The sequence below is a fragment of the Strix aluco genome, chromosome 7 (genome assembly GCF_031877795.1).
Source record: "Strix aluco isolate bStrAlu1 chromosome 7, bStrAlu1.hap1, whole genome shotgun sequence".
In the NCBI taxonomy this organism is placed as follows: domain Eukaryota; kingdom Metazoa; phylum Chordata; class Aves; order Strigiformes; family Strigidae; genus Strix; species Strix aluco.
This window is the reverse complement of record NC_133937.1, coordinates 7,360,288-7,379,266: the sequence shown is the minus strand read 5'-3', so window position 1 is coordinate 7,379,266 and position 18,979 is coordinate 7,360,288. Positions and strand designations below refer to the sequence as shown.

Here is an 18,979-nt window from a genome sequence, read left to right as displayed (position 1 = left end):
CTTCAGCCACCTACAGGGAGCCCAGGCAGCCATCCCATGGGGACCTGTTCTTTCCTGAAAGCTCCTCAAGGTTGACTATGTTTTTGTACAACTCTTTGTGGAAAGTCTTTTTCATAAGATTTTCTTTTCATAAGAAAACCTCTGACCAGCACACTCTCAGAAATTGTAACGAAGCTCCCCTAAGACAAATTGACAGGAGTATCAGAAACGTTCATTTATTTAATGGGTTAACTAGGAGAAATGGACAAAAAGACCCGAGGTCTCTTAAGATTTTGAGAGAGGATGGCAAGCACAAGAAGCTGCTGTGACGGGACAGGCCCAACCTGTTAATGTGCAGGACACAGGCTGTGCAATTCACAACAGAATGTAACACCAACTCCTACCCATTTCCTGACCTAAGTTCCATGAAACAGTTCCATAATGTATTATCATATATCACTTCTATACTCAGGTTCTGCTAGCCAAAACAAGAAGTCACTGCCTTCCCTTAGGTAAACAGTCCTTCTACAACAAACCTACAAAAAAATCTTTTGCAACAATACAAAGGTCATAAAGACCTAACATGTTACACATGTATATTTACAGTTTACTTTAAGAAGTGAAACTGAGAAAGACTTTATAGGCATGTTCTCCTTGATCTTCCCTTTAGTTGAGGGGGGAAAGAAACTACTATCACTGGACCCAAGCCAGAACACCTCAGACAGACTGCAACACTTCCAGCACCCAGTACTGGTGATCAAGTACTCTCGGATACCAGAACAGTAACTTTATACACTAGGCAGTGAAAAGCCAGAGAATGCAATTACAGGGAGCAGTACTCATTTTCTTACTACCTGTACTTAAAAATTCTTGCAAAAAGTAATTTAATGGTAGACTCTCTCATACTCAACCAGAACAAAGACAAAAGAATAGTCCTTGGAGAAGAATACATTGGGATAAAAAATAAGGTACGTTCTTAAATAAAATCCCTCATGTTGGCAGACCAGTTTCTCTTTTCAGATAAATCTAGTTACAATTGGCTACATGCTACAGTACTACATTTTAATTGATATTTTTATTTCCCTAAATTTCTTTATTCCTTAAACAAGAGGGATGTTAGCACCACATAACACACATGCTAGTTTGGAGTGTGAAATGACTCTCCCTCAAACCTTCCATTAAATTAACCAAATCATAACAAAGTGGCATCAGGCTCTCAAGGAACTGCCTCTGGCTTTCTGATCAAAGGATGAATTAAAGTTCAACAATAGAGAATCTCTTCCTCCAGTAGTGCTCTCAAAATAAATGCATTAGATCTTTTAAAAAGATAAAAAAAAATCATCAATACAAATGGCACTATATGCACCAGTCTGTTGAGCTCTGATGGACAGCATAAACCAGTTTGTCTACTCCTTATTTTTAGACCAAGATCCAGTTTGTTAACATATATACAAAATGCTGAATTTCTTAAACCAGGATATTTAAAATGGCCTCGAGACAGGTAAATCTGGACCAACTCATTCACACAAGCATGCTTTTACACTCTTCCCCATTATCATGCATGACAAACCCTTCAGGATTAACACTGTGACTCCACATTATTCTGTCTCTTCCAAATCAGATTAATATATACTCACTGCTGTTACTGCCGCTCTGTAACTTCAGCTTGCTTTTCTCTTTGGCACTCCTGCTAAGAACACCATTCGGTTTTACTTCTTCCTCTGTATCACCCTTTTTTTTCTGCAAATCATTTTGTTTCTTTTTGTAAGTTGGCTTGGGCTGCCGTTTAGTCCTTTGCTCTGACTTGCTCTCGCTTTCATCAGAGTCTCCGCTTTCGGAGCCAGACTCATAAGTTCGTTTTGCTTTTCTCCTAGGGTGCTTATCTTCCTTTGCAAACTTATCTGCCAAGATTTTACTATCTATGTTATTTTGCAAATCATTTGATGTAGAAGCTATTAAATTGACAGTACATGGCTTAATAATTTCTGAAACACTGTTCCCTGAATTCTCTTTTTTATTAGTGTTTTTATCTTCCTCCGAATGCCTTGTTAGCCAAGCCTTTTTCAGTTTAGTGTGGTAGTTTGGCTGACTCGTCTGGGAAGTTTGCCCACTGCCTACAGAGTTCGCTTTGTTTATTGTATTACAGACGATAGCACTGTCTAGGGAGAGAGAGGTTGAAAATGTCTGATTTTTCACAGAGTTGGACTCGGTCTCACTGGTGTTACTACTTTTAAACTGAGCTGCAGCCAATGCTGCCTTGTGCTTTTTCAAATGGACAAAGTCGGTGGAGGTGGAGAATCCCGAGCTGGGCTGTGCAGTGCTGCCTGTCTTGCCAGCGGCGGGTGTAACCGGAGCTGGAGTGCTGACCTTGCATTCCTGGGTCTGCGCCACCGCCTGACTCGCCGCTCTCGAGGCAGAACACTCCAGCGGCGCACAGGCCAAGACCGTGTTCGATAAGGAGTAAGTCACTTCTGAACTACCCCAGCTTGACACGCTGGTAGTTGTTGCTGCCGATGCGGTGACATCCGTTTTGGTGCTGCAGATCAGAGTTGTGGTAGGGGTGACAGCACGAGGAATGCTGCCTTGCGAGACAGCTGGAAATTTCTTTTCATACTGTGTGCGAGCGCTGTCTGAGTTCATATTTGGCAGAATGATTCTTCCAGTCTCCCTGGCTTCCGCTGTTTTCAGGCAATCTGCTTGATTTGTCACAGCTGAAGATCTCTCACTAACTCGATCTTTGGAAGCAGACGGCATTACTGGTACGCTATCGTATTTCGTGCTAGAAGGAGGACGCACAATAACAGATGCTGTAGCGGACTGTGACTTTCCACTCATTCTTTCAATGTGCCAATCCACTTTTTCGTTATTTGGGGCATTACCAGACTTCCATATTTCTGATAAATTCTGTTCGGAAGTGCCCTTGTAAACAGTCTGAGCTTCCTTCGGCTCCGGTACTAAAGTTGGTGGTTTCTGCAACTCCTGTATTTTGCCACCACCAGCATTAACGGGTTGAACGGGGGTTAGAGTCGGAGGTGAAAGGCTGCTATAGCTGCTTTCCTTCTTCTCCAGGTTCTGATGCACAGGGGGGTGAAACACGGGGGCTCTGTGCAAGGCAGGCATACTCCGGAGTGTATTTGAAGACGAGATTGACAACTGAGTAGGGCTCCTGCTGTCACTTCTGAAAGAGTTTACAGAGTGAGACTGCACCGACTGTGAAAGCTGCTCGGGCATCTTGCTCGCAGAGCCTTCACTCTCTGGTTGGTGCTTAATTAAAGGTGGAGGTTTTGAAAGAGAAGAAATGTAAGAGGGGAGAGACTGGGGACTAGCTGCTGTTGAAGGACAATTAGTTTGCTTATCAACATAGGGACTTGAAGCTTCCTTTGATGGGTATGATCTCGGTGGTTCATTTACCACACTGTTAGACAAGGTAGTGAAATAGTTACTCTGCGGCAAACTCTGTGGAACTGAATGCTTCATTTTATACAGTTCTGACACAGAGCGTTCTGCGTCTTTGTCATATTTTACTGAATGGCTTTTGGGACTTGAAGATAAGGACGTTACTCTGGAATAGTTCTCTCTCTCTCCCTCCAACGCCTTTATTTTAGCTGTAAAAGGAGCAACTTCGATACTTTCTTGGAGTATCCGTCTGTGTTCTTCTTTGTATTTGCTCAGTCGCTCCCCAGTCTCCTGTGGTGGCCTTGGCAGCTGGTTCAACATCGGATCTGCAAAATGTCTGTGCATATGGCTCTCCTTTGCTGTCTGCGTTCTGCCTTGCTCTAGCTCCGTCTTTACTGGGGCAGTTGTAACAGAACGTAAAGGTTCAATAAATGCTTTCCTCTCCAGTTCTCTGAAAAAGGTTAAGCAGACACAGGTTAGTCTGAACGTAGCACAACATGCTAAATGGAAGGCTTTTCTTCCCATGCTCTGAAGTTATCTATTAACACAAAACAAACTTTTCTTTATATTAGGTACAATTTTCAGAAGCCTTCAGATGACTCAGAAACTCAAATACCATTCCAAGTCAACAGGGCAGAGTCTGTTTTGCAGCACACTGACGAGCTTTTCTCTATCACAGGCACCCATGTTTACAAATAAAAGGAAGCTGGGAGACACCATCAGCTGCTGAAACATACCCTCTCACATAGACTTAAACAGCAAACTTACTCTTTGTGATGCTCTACGATACTTTTGGACAATGGCGGGCTGGAATGCGTTGTCAGTTTGAGAGGCCGAAGGGGATCTGCACTGGATGGTCGCACAGGAATGTGACTCAGTAAACCAAGGCTGTCAGCGGAGGTTACCGGGGTGGGCTGGTGTAACCACGGGCTGGGAGTGTTCTGTTAGCACCAACCAAAACAAAATAATCAAATCAGATTCCAGAATAATCATGGGACCACAAGAGTTACTTTATCAAGTCCTACCAATGATCAGAGTGAAGTAATGTACTTCAGCATCAAATCATACACAGTAAATAAAATATAACATTTTAAGTTACTTTTTGATCAGCTGCAACATCTGACTGTACATCCCCTGGACTTGCAGCATACAAAATAGTTCACACATTTCAGAACCGTTCTTAGAATGTTTCATTTTCAAGTATTCAGCATGAATAGTTAATTCCAGAACAGCATCTCAAGCTCACCAAAATCAGCAAACCTATGACAGTCTGACAGCGCTTAACTTCAGTTACTAGTAAACAGACCATTAGCTCTTCAATGAATTGCAAGAAATATTTACTTCAGAAGACAAATATGGTTTAGTATTTCTGGAAAATAATTTAATCTCCAGCTTTATAACGAATCTCAATATAAGGGACACAAGCATCTCTTTCCTGTATGGTTGCTCTCCTCCCCCCAACCAAATGACTAAGTATGATAATCCTAATTAATCTGCTTTATTTTGCCAGGCATTTTTAGTTGGCATAATTTCATCAGCAGCACACTATTAAAACGATGAATGTACACGCCTGCCATACTTTGCAGATGGCAAACACACAGTATGTGCAATTTTGTGCTGTGTACCTAAATACTCAAAAGGTGGGCAATACCAACCTCCTCATTTACACACACCGGGATAGTCTTAATTTATGAAACTGGTTTTTAATTGACTACTCAGGTAAGTTTCTATTTTCTTATCTTCTCTGAAACTTGTGTAGCAACTCTGCAGAAAAGACCAAGAGCAGCTCTCTGTCTCTCTCCCAAGACCTGCTTACGAGAAACACACACAGAGGAGTGGAAAGGCAGGGCACCCTCTCGAGGTGCTGCCCAAGTGCTCGGGACCAGCCAAGAAGGGACTGGCACAACAGTGACCAGAGCTCTTGTGCACCCCAAAGCTCCTCAGTCCTGCTTCACTCCTAACTCCTGGCACTGCCCAGAACTTGTTCCCCTCCTCTGCTCCTCACCAGTCCATCCCTCTTCTTCACCCCAGACTTGGCAACTCCCAGTTGAGAACTGCTGCAGCAGAAGGCGAGCCAAGAGCTCTCATGACACATGCAGGCAGCACAGAATAGATTTGCAGGTGCTACAACTCTGAAGTTCTGATTTCTATACTTCTGAATATTTAAAGCAAGCGCTTGGGTTTGCGCTAACAGTTTTAGTGCACACGTTTCCTAGGCCAGGAGTTCCCACGCTGTGGTGAGTTCCCACGAATAGCCTGTAAGCTGTATTAAAGTATTATGCAAAAAAGGCCCATCACCTTCTCCCTAGAGGAGCTGGGGAACATCTGCTCGAGCACCAAGCATTGCCCAAACAGCTTCGTGACTCCACCTGCAACCATCTACGGCCCAGCCCAAAGATGGGAGCTGCCACGGCCACCTGTGGGTGGTAGGAAAAGGTGGCTCGGGAGCACGCTTCCTTCAGCACACAGACACGGCTCAGCCCTGAGCCCAGGGTGGCAGCTGCGGCTGTTACAGCTGAAACACAGATCCCTTTCTGCGATTGTGGCACCCATGCAAACCGACTCTGGAAACGCCCGTTCTGGGTTTCTAAGACGTATTTAAAAAAGGCCTCCAGTGTCAGAGCCAGAAGACAAGTCACCACAAGACAATTGCCACATATCAACATAATTAAAAAGCTACGTGCCTCGGTATGCAGGGCTGCATACTACAGGCAGCCAAAGTGAAAACAGAGTCTACCATAAGTTCTTTAAAATGGACTTCAGTATGGGGTGGAGCAGGCAGCAACATGAAAAGATAAATCCACCTATAGTTTTCTCTTAGGCTTTTCTTCGCTGCTGCGTTTGACTTTATCACATTTTAGATCAAACTGACTTCATATTACAAGGCCAACTCAAACTGACTGTTTGGGAAAGACTTAGCCACAATGGTTTGGCTTTTCTCAAGAATGAGGCTGGGGAAGAATAGCTTTCCCCATGATGAAAAAGAAAAAAAATCTTTATAACCATTCAGGAACTCCAAGCTTTGACGCAAAGGCTTACAATTTGGCAGAAGGACCACTGTCAGTGACATGCCTTTTGTGGTCCCTGTGAAAATCTGCCCAAATTAGGCCAAGTTGTAAGCCTCTAAAGATCAGTATGCACATGCTCAGTGGAGGTTTGATTGAAGCTGGCAGTAAAGCTCTCCAAACTTTCTGTCTGCACTACACATGCTTCATCTTACACTGTTCTTCTAAAGGTGCCTGCAATGAGCATTGCCATATCCCAAGCCTGCAGGAGCTGAGAAAACTTTTCCTGTAATTGCCACGTCTGCCTGCCAAACGCCGCCGCCGCACTGGGCGCTAGGCTGAAAAACACAAACCATTTCTTCTGAGACTTCAGTGGTTATACTCAGCATACAGACAAGAGGAATCACCCTGACTTGAATACAGAGGAGTAGAAAGCAGATGGGAAGGCAGGGATGTGTGTCAACAGGAACAGAAGGGGAGAAAAAGATATGCCAAGAGAGGGTACACAGACAGGTGTAAAGACAAGAGAAATGGGTGTACAGTGCAAGAAAGATTTATAAATGCTCGAGTATTTCTCTTCAGAACTTCCCACTGGATTTAGTACTCCTTCCATCCTAGCCTTCCTCCATTATCTAGCGAGCATACACGAAATTTCACTGTAAAGATGATTGTCCTACCTCTCCTAATACTTAACTTCCACAATGGCTTTCATAGTTCAAGGCAGCAAATGTTTACCCTGTGGACTTGAGGTCCCAAACCAGCTGGCTGACCTGACTTGGTCATAAACTAAACCCAAACATTTTGTCTTTCTTTACTTAGGAGATCAAGGTCTGTAAGAGCTTCCTACTCACATCCACTGTGAGACAGCTGTTACTGCTGGATTTCCATTCCTAGTTCTCTGCCTACTCAAAAAACCCACCATCGCCGCACACTTGGTGCGACACAAACTATTGAATCTGTACCTAGAAACCGCTGCTGGGAGACACCAGCCCCAGCTAAACACATCATTAGGAAACGAGCTCAACTTACCCTTCTCAAGGAAGCCTCCGCGTTAACAGGAGTTTCTGGGTGGACCCATTTGGAGGAGGGCAGACCGAGTCCTGAGTAAGCATGTGTTCCGTTTGGATACTGCCAAATAATTGGATAAAGCCCTAGCTGATTATAGGAAGCAGAAGGATGAGCTTGTCCAAGAAGATGTGGAGACTGGTGTTGTAACATCTGTTGCTGCTGCTGGTGTGCTAATGCCAAATGGCTTAAGCTGCTAGCATGAGCAGTCTCTAGTCGTGGATGGCCACCCAGCAAGGAGGCAGCAGGCACTCCGGGTAACACTGCAGGAAGTAGATGAGGGTGATGAACAGAATGGTGAGATGCGGTACTAAGGGGGTGGGTGTTAATAGCGGACAAGGGAGCCTGAGCTGAAGACCCAGCTAGCAGATGGGATGAACCAGTTAATGCAGGATGATGAGCGTTTGGATTTAAACAGGTTCGGTGGGATGAGGAATGCAGAGGATAATTATGCTGATGCAAATAAGGTGAAATGTGATTAGTTCCTGTTTCTTGTCCAATCAGAGTGGGGTCCCTGTACACCGTGAAATGTTCATTCTTGTCAATGATAAGAGGACTTTTAGTAGCTTCTAGAGCACTAACTCTAGCTGGAACTGGATGAAAACTAGACCTAGGCAAATCATGATCAGTTTTACTGGCTGACCTTGTTAATCCAGTAGCATGGCTGTTTTGGGAACTAACCTTAGACTTCACAGTATCAGAAGATTGGGTGAATTTAGGCTTAACATCAGGTGACTTTGTTTTAGGATGATCAACTGAAGCACTAGGTTTTGACTTCACAGAATCGGGGACTGGACTTTGTTTATGCAGTTTACTCTCTTCTGCTAGAGAAGCTACATTTAACGAAGACATAAACGAGCCATACTGCACTTTTTCTTTTTCAGGATTTAAGTGTTCATTTACTGATAACGTTTTGACAACCCCAGGTTGTATCAAATCCGTTTTGTTAACAACACTGCTAACCCAACTTTGATCGGCTTCCTGTTTTCTTGCTTCAAGGAAATCTGCATTTGCAAACTGCTGTTTTAAATCACTGCTGTGAGATTCTATTTTCTGAACCGTTTGCAAACCAAAGGTACTTGCAGCATTATCCTGGCTCTCCTTTTCAGAGTTGTTTTCATTAGTAACGTCAACAACACATTTCGGAGTAGGAGGTCTGGGTACAAATTGCTCATTTTTTAATTCTGCGGTATGATGTTTTTCTGCATTGCACTCTTGAACATGTGGATCCTTGGCATTCTGCTCATAAGGTGTTGGCTGCTCTGCTGCATGGAGTGAAGATTTTTCCTGCTGATCTAAGACGGATGACTTCAGTCTTTCTGTCTCTTCGTGTTTTTTATCCTCCTGTATTTCATCCCATGGAGAACGCCTATCTGTTAGTGTCTGTTCTACTCCCTCAATAGTTTGGGATTTTCCTTCTTCTCCATTTATCTTTGAAGAGTTCTTGCTTTTTAACTCATTTTCTGAATTTTGCTCTGAGGATGAATCCGTTAATCTTTTATTTGAAATTTCTGAGTCACTGCTCTCAGAGTAATCTGAGATATTGTCTGTCCGCAGTCTCTTCATATTTAATTTTTTTTCATCCTCTTCAGGTTTTCTTCTTTTACTAAGGAAGTGTTTATTTTTGTTTTTGGGGTTTTCTGTAAAAGATAAAAACATGTCTATCACATTTTCAGTCTAATGCAGTTTTAAGAAGCTCTCCCTCCCTTTCCAATAACTCCTTTTACCTCCTCGACTTATATAATCGTATCTTTCTTCTTTCATCTTCTCTTCATCAGGCATGCTGCTGTCAGAGCCTTTCCTCTTATTTGGCCGAGTATTCCTCTGTTGCTGGTGCTGGTGAGAATTCTGTTTTGGTGCTGCAGTTTGGGAATTCATTGCTGGTCTGGGACTATTTGCTTGCGCACGCGTATAATGACCCTAAAAATAATTTTGTGATTAACGGACATAAATGCAATTTTAATTAGCAACTTAAAACATGTATTTTTAATATTCACAATATACAAAAATACTTAGGTAAAAAGATAAATATATCTACGTGGACTGTGTTGCTGTTCTGGTTGGAACGAGACCGTCGGCGCGAAGTGATGCCAATATTTTCACCTTTCAACAAAGAGTGAACAACATCATCTAGAAAGGTCATCTGAACCATAGAAGGATCAACATTCTGAGGTTCTAACACCTGGTTTATTAAAAAAAAGAAAAAAATAATAATCAGCAGATGTTCAGACACTGCCCAATCTGTATTTTCTGTATCAGTGCTCACCACTCTATTTTGTGTGCTAAAGACTAATCAGAGAAAAGCCTACTTAATCCTGGCAAGCAGAACTGACATATGACTCTCAAAGGCTGGCAACAGAGTAAAATCAAAGCAAATGTGTCTTTACGTATCACTGTAAAATTTTTTTTTTAAATAAAAAGTACCCCACCACCACTTCCTCTCCCCCTTCACTGACCTGCAAATTTGAAATTAAAAGACACTGAGCTCTTCATAGAGTAACCCTTAAGTAGCAATTACTATATACAAGTATTTTATAAAATTTATTTGATATACTATAAAATGTACTGCAGAAGCACATTACAATATTGCTTCCAACAGAAGCAAAACTACTGAAAGAAAGGAACCAAAACGACTGGAGAGAACTACAAGACCTGCGGAGTGCTACTAGTGAGAGAGACTTCAGAAAGAAGGAAATGCTAACCATATCTTTAATCAATGTGTCACAAAGTGAAAAAAATACTATTTGGAGAAAATTAATTAGAGCAAATTAATGGAAAGAATGTATTTGAGCATTAGACTAGTCTTAATTTTTTATTGTCACACATGAGTTTGTCACTCATGTCAAGGCAGACGGGTCATTTGCTATATTAACGTTGAGTCATTGGTTTGGTCTCCTGAAATAGAATTCATTACTGCCACTAAAAATAACAGTATTAATTCCTTTTGTAACATCAACTTCAGAAATACAACTAAAACCCACCACAGTAAATGTAAATTGGGGCTGCAGTAAATGCTTAATTCAATAAATTGCGGAAGGTGGGTATTTCTATTGCTCGGAAGAATTAATTGCTACTGCAGTGCTAAAAGATTTCAGTGCTGAGAAGAGAAATTCTCAACAGAGCTGACAGGGAAGACCAGTTCTAAAAACTAGATCGCTTCACTTCAAAGACTTCACTAGTCAAATAGTGACAGCAGAAGGAAAGCAAAACTGTAGGACTGGTATTAATCATATCATTGCACAAGCGTTCAGCTTCAGGATGGTTTTAACTGCTAGTCCAATGCAAAGTCACACTATAGTTTCAGCGCCGTAACAGACTCGCCCTGATGGAACTCAACACTCAGTGTGTTTCAGAGTACCACAAAAGAATTTTAAAACCTCCCAACGTGTAGTTTACTTGAAGCTTGTTTTCTGAGTATCACATATCAAACTCACCTGGTCATTCATAACAACCATAGTGCGGGTGAAGAGATCATGATGAGTAATGATACCAGTAAACCACTGGGTGGCAGAATCCTGTCTGTACACTCTCACCCTATAACCATTTAAGGAGTACGGACCTTTAGAAGGGGAAGAAATAAAAAAGCCATTGAAGAATTCAGAAAAAAAAAAGTATAAATGGCTTTTCCTGTTTTTTTTAAGCTTCATAGCAAACATATAGTACGCCTGGCATAGACAGCGAACTGCAGGCAATTCTAGCAAAGTACTGCCTGTGGATTTTGCTTTTATTCAGGAAGACATTTTGAAATGCAAATGGTACATTTAAGTATGCTTTAAGGTCAATTCTGCTATCATTTTCAACATACAATTTTCTTATCTAACTAAATCTTTCTTCAACCATGATGACAAATGATGGGAAAATTCCTGCCTACAAACAGCAACCACAAAAAAGTAATCTGAAAGGCTAGAAAGTGGCAGCAGCAGGTTATACAGAAGCTATTTAACAGGCTAGTCACATGCCCAGATGCTTTGCTGGAGAAAAGATTTACATCTTGGTGGTTAGGCTCTGCATCTGCCAAGTCTTTCCCATAAGTGACCACAGAGCTTCTCTCCATTACAGCAGTAGGAAAGGCAGCTGAGTGATCCCGTCCCTGCTATGGCCACACAGAACACTAAAAACTCCACACACTATGAAGACTTCAGCTCTTGTTTTCAGATACATCAACTGCAAAGAAACGCTGGCACACGGTCCCTTTGCAAAGATCACTTTAATTCACCTCCAAAAGCCCATGGGGGTGGGGAAATAAGTATGATACAGTACTTATAGGTAGTTTCAAGACTTGGAAATCGAGATTCAACAATTTTATTTAAGTTCAGCGTCTCACTTGATCATCGGGACCCTAAGTTTCATCACACTTACATGTTTATATACCATTTTGTATGACCAAGCAACACGGCCACCGAGTTCAGTTCCAACCGTGTGGGTTTCACTACTTCTGCAACCAAACCCCAGGTCCCAGGTCAGGCATCCAGGAACGGAAGCAGAACCAGCCCATGACAACCGACAAAAAGCCTAACTTAAATGATTTAAGAGTGCTTAGTTGCTCAACTGCACAGGCAAGGCCAGAATTCCCCTGTCTTTCCTGAAGATAATTTTTTCCAACCCCTGCCCAGTACATTGAGCAAGCTCAAACATCTGCAGCAAAGAGGCCAGGGAACACGCAGGTGACAGCTTTCTCTAGTAAAATATCCATATTCACACAACTGGATCCATTACACCCTCTGCACTACATTGTGTGATCATAAGGACTGTTTTTCATGTCAATATTTGAGAGATCAAACTAAGCACAAAAGCAGTGAAAATCTAGATATTTCCAAGTGGTCTTAGGGTTTAATTTTGGAACATCAGCAAGGCCTTTTGAAACACCTCTTGCATGTGATTAAGTTTTAAAACAGCTGGGAACAGGAACACCGTGTGATGGCACCCTTCTTTCACCCACATTCACATCACTCACTGCACAACAGAAACCTCGACATTCACTGAACCTTCTGAGCTACCAGCATTAACTCATCCCCAGAGCATGTTTCCAGCTGCACAGACAAGGGTCAGAACTGCGCCAGCACGGGCACTGCCAATCACCGATACATACGGGCAGAAAGAGAGGAAGAATCTACAGGCTTACGTCTCGCATTCCTGGTCTTGGACCAGACGGGGTTCCCGTGGGGACACATTTCCTGATGGCTTCTCTCCAACCCTTACTCCATATGCCCCTGCAAACGCCTCCAGCTCAACTCCCACACTTGTGGCTGTCTGACCCAACCACATTCTCCATGTCTCGAACTTTTAACGGCTGTCCCAAAGCTCTGCCTTGTTCAGACAGTCTCAGTAAAATTTTGCCTGTGTGTCTCCCTCTGTGCAAATTTCCCATTCCTACTTTCCTATCCCAGCTCCTCCTCTCTTGCATCCTACTGTTAACTGCTCAATGATTTGCAATCTCTTGCATAACCAGAACCAGCCTCCCCCTCTCCCCAGCTTCTTGTCTCATTTTAGCATTTACGATTCCAGGCCACTGGCTTCCAAGTCCTTTCCCAGTCTTCTCACTTTACAAGCTCCATCCGTCCTTCTCCATCAGCTTCCAGCTTCTCTTATACTCTTCTGCACTGACCCAGTGCCAATTTCTTTCCCCTTACTCCTTGTTCTAATCTGCGTCTGTCTTTCCTTCATCCCAGCTGTTATCCTATCTATTTTTAAAAGAGACTTTATCTACCTTTAAAAACAGTGGCTTTTTTTTCTTACATGCTGCTAGACTGTCAGTAAGAAGGAGGAAGATTAAACTGTGGTCATGCAACACAGGACAGCTCAGCTCCAGCCCAGCCCAGCCCAGCCACAAGCAGCCATTACAGGAAAAGCCTGGCTTTGTCTCCAGTCCCTGGCTGAATCACACTCAGCTACACATTGTTGAAACAGCCTGTGCAGTACTATCAGGAAATATCTTCAGGGCTGAAGCACACTCAGTGCTTCAAGAGGATTATTACACATACAGCCTGAGATTGTTGTGATAATAAATCTAATAGGAAGAAAAAATTTGAAGTTTTTAATTGTTAAAAATCAAAGATACTTTACTATGTTCCTTGAACTGGTTTTATTTGTCCAAAAAGCTTTCAACTTGGCCAAGTTTGGGAGGAGTTTGTTTTTTTTTTTTTTAAACAAGGAATAAACTACTTTCCTGCCAAACCTACAATCTCTACTGCAAAGCAGGCTGCTGTGACTGCCGCCCAAAGAAAAGGTCACAAGGGCCATTTTTTTTCTTTAGTCTCGTAAATAATTGGACCAGTTTTGACTAAAACTCCCCCTCCTCAAATTGGCACATTTCTTTTCAAACATTTGGAACCTGATTTTAACGTTTTTCTCCGACCCTCCTCTTTCTTCAGATAAACTGCATTTTAACTGTGATAGTCAAAGTAGAAAATACTAAGATATGAGATGAAGGCTTCAGCTTCATAGACAACAAGGAAAAGGCTGGATCCTAAAAATGCTGTAGAGAATGAAGTAAAAGAATATGGTAACCACCTTAATAGATGCGTCTAGACAAGGCAGAACTGAAAATGTTGCTTAGATTGCAGGGAACAGGAAAATGGTAATAACGGTAAAGAAAACCAGAGAAGGGAGGGGAGGAGAAAAGAAGGATAACGTGACTAGATTACAGCAGCTAGCACTGCTAGAGGGCTGTCTGTAAGCCACTGAAAGGTGTGTGCCAAATGCAAAGTTTCTGTGACCAGGAGCAGATTATGCCCCAGGAGAGCGTGACAGCAGTCTCTGCTAGCTGACCACCATCCCACAGGGCTGAGGTGGTGGCACTGCAAAGGCCCTCGCAGTGGATGGCACATCAAGGCCCAAGGAAGCGTGTCTCTCCTCGGGCCACGCTGCATCATATCAGGTGAGCAAGTGGATTTGAACTGCAGCTTCTCCTTAGATGAGGAGAGCTAGTCTGCAAGGACTTGTGGATTAGGTTCATCCCATCATCTAAAATACTCCTAATTTGTGTATTTCTAAGCATCCAAGCATCTATTTGAGAAATTATATAAAATTTTATAGATATATATATATAAAGACAAAAATATAGCTCCTGGAGTGATGGGATGTAATTGAGTTGTGTGGATGATGGGCTGGCAGTTTCATTTAGATAACTATTTCAATATTGCTCGGGTTTTGTTCAAGTATTGATTCTGTCCCAGTGTACATGGAGGCTTTTATAATTGTCTTATTATTGTTACTCTAATGAAATAAAATAAAATAAACAAGCTCAATTTTAGTTTCCTTTTCATATAGTTCTAATTTGAGTTCACACCACCTCTCAGTCCTGTTTCGGCTGCCAATTTCATCAGCAGACTATTAAGTCATGTTGTATCTCAGGATACTAAGATAAAATCTAAAACAACTAACACCGACATACCAACTTACTATCTCTACACAACTCCACACATTGCTTTTTTCAGCATCCTTTCTCTGTGGCCCATAAGAATAATCACATCTAGTCAAATTAGAAACTCCGCAGAAGGAAAGACAAAAGTTTTTACTATAACTTCAATATTATACTTACCATATTCCTTTGGTCTTCTAATCTTAGTTTTATCAAAGAAACCAGACAGCAAGCAAACCTCAGTGCCATTCTTAAAATATGAGATTATTTACTGCTCCCCTCCCAGTCTTAATTTACAGAATAAATGCTTATGCATTTTTGTCCTGAAATTGCTTTACTGCTCGCCTGGGGATTTTAACCCAGACCCACAGAGGTTAGTTTCTGCCTCCCACTGCTAGAAATGCCTCTGTAGAGCTGCCTGTCAGTTCTGTAGAAAGTTAATGAATATACTGCAAATGCATATAATATTTTTATGATCAACAAGATTGAGCCAAAATAATTTATTCTAATTCATATTAGTCCTCACATAACTTGCATCTACAGTGTGAAAATGATGTATGCATTTGCTGCAACCTTCCAGCATTAGAATAGAGTTACAAAATCGTAACTGATTTGAAAGGCACTTCTCAGTCAGGGGGTGAGGGTATGGGGATCTGAAAGTATTCTTCATCTGTGACAGAACTGTGAAGAACTACAAGCACAGACAGATATCTGAGAAGTTATCACACGTAACAGCAACACTAACAGAGCACAAAACAGTTTTAAACATGCTAAAAGGTGTGTGGTTGCCATTCATACACACTTATTTTCACAACAAACTTTATAAAATATCGACCTTCAGACTAATGATATTCAGCTTTTGCTGTAATCACTAAAACATCAAACAAGTTAGTAACAGTCTTCTTACATAGTCTTGTTTTCTTGTATTAACAGATACTTCCAAAAAATAACTCCATTATCACAAATGCTATGGGATGAGTCCCACACAACTAATGGCCTTAAACTAGCTAACACAGAATAAAAATAACACAATTTCCCACATAATTACCTTGCATAAAAATCTCCTGAACCTTTTGCTCCTTTACCCAGGCTTTTACCTCCTCATGTAACTGCGGGTTATCCCTGAGAACTGGGTTTAGACTGTCTACGTCGTCCTAAAGTAGAGATTAAAAAAAGAACCATATGTTATGTTTACTTGTAACATTTTCTGTTTATTTTCCTAGATGTATTTTAGAGTACAGTATTAAGTAGTTTGATGCTAATTTTACTGATTGCCTGCAAATCCCTGTGTTATTTTTAGAAAAAACTTGAAAGCATAACATAGTGCTAGAAGTTATTTCATGGGAACATGGTATGTCAGATCCCACATGTGGCCAGACTTGTAAGCTATTAATAGGATCACACTTTCATAAATACTGTCTTACTACGAGCTAAAATTGCCCTCTAAAGACTTCAATGTTTACAGGTATGCAGAAAGAATTGTTTAAATAATGATTAAGTGGTTAAAAAAATAGTAACAAAAATCTGTTTTCCATATCTGTAAAGTTTAATATGGACATATTGAGCATAAACATAAGATATAAAACCCACAAAGATAATGCGTAAGAGCTGTATTTTAAGAGAAACAAACATTCTGCAAGAAATACCATTACTAATTTTCAAATATGTAGGCCTTTGTTAATTAGGTAATTTTGAAGAAGACATGCTTTAATTTTTATTATATTCAGTTCTCCTGGAAAAGGTTCTTTTTCACTATTTGAGTAGGACATCATCTGGGAAATTGAGACATATTTGGTGGCACTGTCCTCCTAACAAGGAAAAACTAGGCACAAACACTGGTTCATATCCTTGAAAGCATGGCTTAAATCATCATTCATCTCTAGACTCTTAGAATACCTATTTCTCTATTTCAGAGCAAACTTGCTATTTCTGCCTCTGAAGCTGTGGCAGAGAAATAAAGCTGCATCGCAGCCTGGCAACTCCTTGTACAGAAGATGGCCTTGGAAATCCGTGAGCTGTAGGAACATTCATTTGTGCCAAGAGAACTTCAGACAGCTAAAATAATCAGAGCGATTCTCCACATACAAAATGTAAAATGTTTTATCAGTACTGCAGCTGAGATCAAGTAATTTCTTTCCTTGATCTCCAACAAGTTCCTTGATGTTTCACAATTTATTATGAAGAGCTCCAGCCATAGAACATAAAGATACAAGCAACACTCAGGGAATTGTGCATTGCTGCCAGGCCCTCAAGTGACATGAGCAATTTCTCTCTATTCATCTGGATGAGATTATTCCTGCTAACCCACCGATCACAGGATGTCTATTTCAAATTCAAAATTCACTTCCTGACACTGGAAGATTTGCTGTGCTCCATTACGAAGAATGCATCAATGCTTCAGTTATTAGAGAAAATTAATTTCTCTCATGCTTTTGAAAAGGATATGGCCTCAGATCCAAAAGGAATGGTCAAGATGATCGTTTTAATACATGTAGAGTGGAACAAAGTAAAAATGAAGGGGAAGATCAACAGGACCTCTACCACCATGTTGCAAACACCAACCACTTATGTTGTTGGCATTATCAGAGGCACAAGAGGGTGAACACTAAAATTTATTCAAGGATGGCAGACTAGCAAAACACCTCCTCTCCCAAGGCAATCTAAAAAGCGTATCAGCTGTTCTACTTTCCTGTGCAAATCCGGTTTTGCACTGATCCTACATAGAAGCAACACCACCACTGGAAAGAGGGAATGATTTGCCAGGGGAACCCAACAGACCCTTGAACTGGAGCTTGTGTGATGATCATTCATCTATCCTCCTTCCTACGCACTCTCTTTCACAGCAGCCTCAAGAGATTCCTGTACCAAAAATTTCCCACCTCAGATCCACAAGCATGAGACCTAAGCAACAGGCTGAGGCACTGCAATACTGGAAGTCTGACTGACTTAAAAATGCACGTTAGTATACAGATCTCATACATTTTGAGTAATTCATTCAGTCCTATCTAAGAAAAGGTATATCTTCATTTCAAGACTATACACACTGATTAGGTACCATGAAGTCAGACCTGAACTAAGACCTTAACTAGTAACTCTTAACGTTGCTCTATTTCAATGAGTTCTTCAGGCAAAGTTTAAGTCTCTACATCGTCTTCAGCCACTTCTGATTTGTTTCTAAAGGCACCACACACTGCCACTTTTTTTTTTTTTTTTAAAAAAAAAGATTTCACATCCTTCCTAAGCATCTTTGCCTTCTTTGAACTTGACACTGAACATACTGACGATCCTACAGACAGGACATCTGAACCTTTGTTGTTCTATCTCCTATTCAGATGCATGATTTATCAGTACCTTTGATTGAGAGTGCTTCACATGAAAACCTAAAAAAGGAGACTGCAAAGTCCGTTTTGTACTTCTTTCCTCACTCCTGGAGAAAGATGAGCTCATCTCAAAGATGAGCTACAAGAGGCACAACTAAGTTTGCAGATCCATTACACAAACTGCATGCAGGTATGCCTGGGATTATGTAGAGGGTATCAAAGAGAACCCAGGGTTTCTAAATACACACACAAAATACACATTTAACATATCATCAATCACTGAAAAAAAGTGTTTTGCTTCTAGACAAACATCTACACATTGATCAATAGAAATCAGTACACCAAAGCAAAACTGTAACTGACAAATGAAGCTCAGTATCAAGATACTAAAAAAAAAGGTTCCTGAAATCCCAAAAATTCTGTTCTTTTGTGTACATATTACATTTATCTACAAAAAATGTGTGTGCCATGACTGACCTCTTTCCACTATTAATCTTAAATCTGAACGTCTAAAAGCCAGGAAACTAATTGCATAATGTGTTAAACTCTAAGGTAATGGCCTTAAGCACACTGTTTTAGCACACACCACAAACTCTGGCAAAACCAGGGAGAACAGGGCAACAAGCAAGGCTGATGACTTGCAGCCTCTCCCGTCTTAGCACTGAAGACGAGCAGATGACTCTGCACTGCCCAGTCCCTTTCCTCACCCTGTATTTATATTGCTCAAGAAACAACAACTCTGTCTACGGATTTGAACCTTGGCAATTATGACCTTCAGTTTTCCCCTCCTTCTTGGTTGAGGTAGCAAGATTGACAGACTAACCCACAGAAGAATTAAATGCCCTGTAGGATTT

The 18,979-nt window shown here is 41.3% G+C and overlaps 1 protein-coding gene across 11 annotated transcripts in view; it reads right to left on the bottom strand.

Moving 5' to 3' along the window:
- Window positions 1-18,979, bottom strand: part of JMJD1C (jumonji domain containing 1C) — a 165,306-nt gene that overhangs the window by 23,766 nt on the left and 122,561 nt on the right. For 6 of the 11 annotated variants that reach the window (XR_012623932.1, XM_074830329.1, XM_074830324.1 and 3 more), the window contains 7 exons: window positions 15,854-15,959; window positions 10,880-11,004; window positions 9,484-9,627; window positions 9,173-9,365; window positions 7,410-9,106; window positions 4,144-4,316; window positions 1,617-3,826 (listed from right to left, as the gene is read on the bottom strand). Coding sequence is in view for 10 of the 11 variants with exons in the window: in XM_074830329.1 (XP_074686430.1) it covers window positions 1,617-3,826; window positions 4,144-4,316; window positions 7,410-9,106; window positions 9,173-9,365; window positions 9,484-9,627; window positions 10,880-11,004; window positions 15,854-15,959 (4,648 nt within the window). In the remaining variant the exon portion in view is untranslated. Of the gene's footprint in view, window positions 1-1,616; window positions 3,827-4,143; window positions 4,317-7,409; window positions 9,107-9,172; window positions 9,366-9,483; window positions 9,633-10,879; window positions 11,005-15,853; window positions 15,960-18,979 lie in introns of those variants that run through there. The other 5 variants (XM_074830327.1, XM_074830331.1, XM_074830330.1 and 2 more) reach the window with 4 other exon arrangements.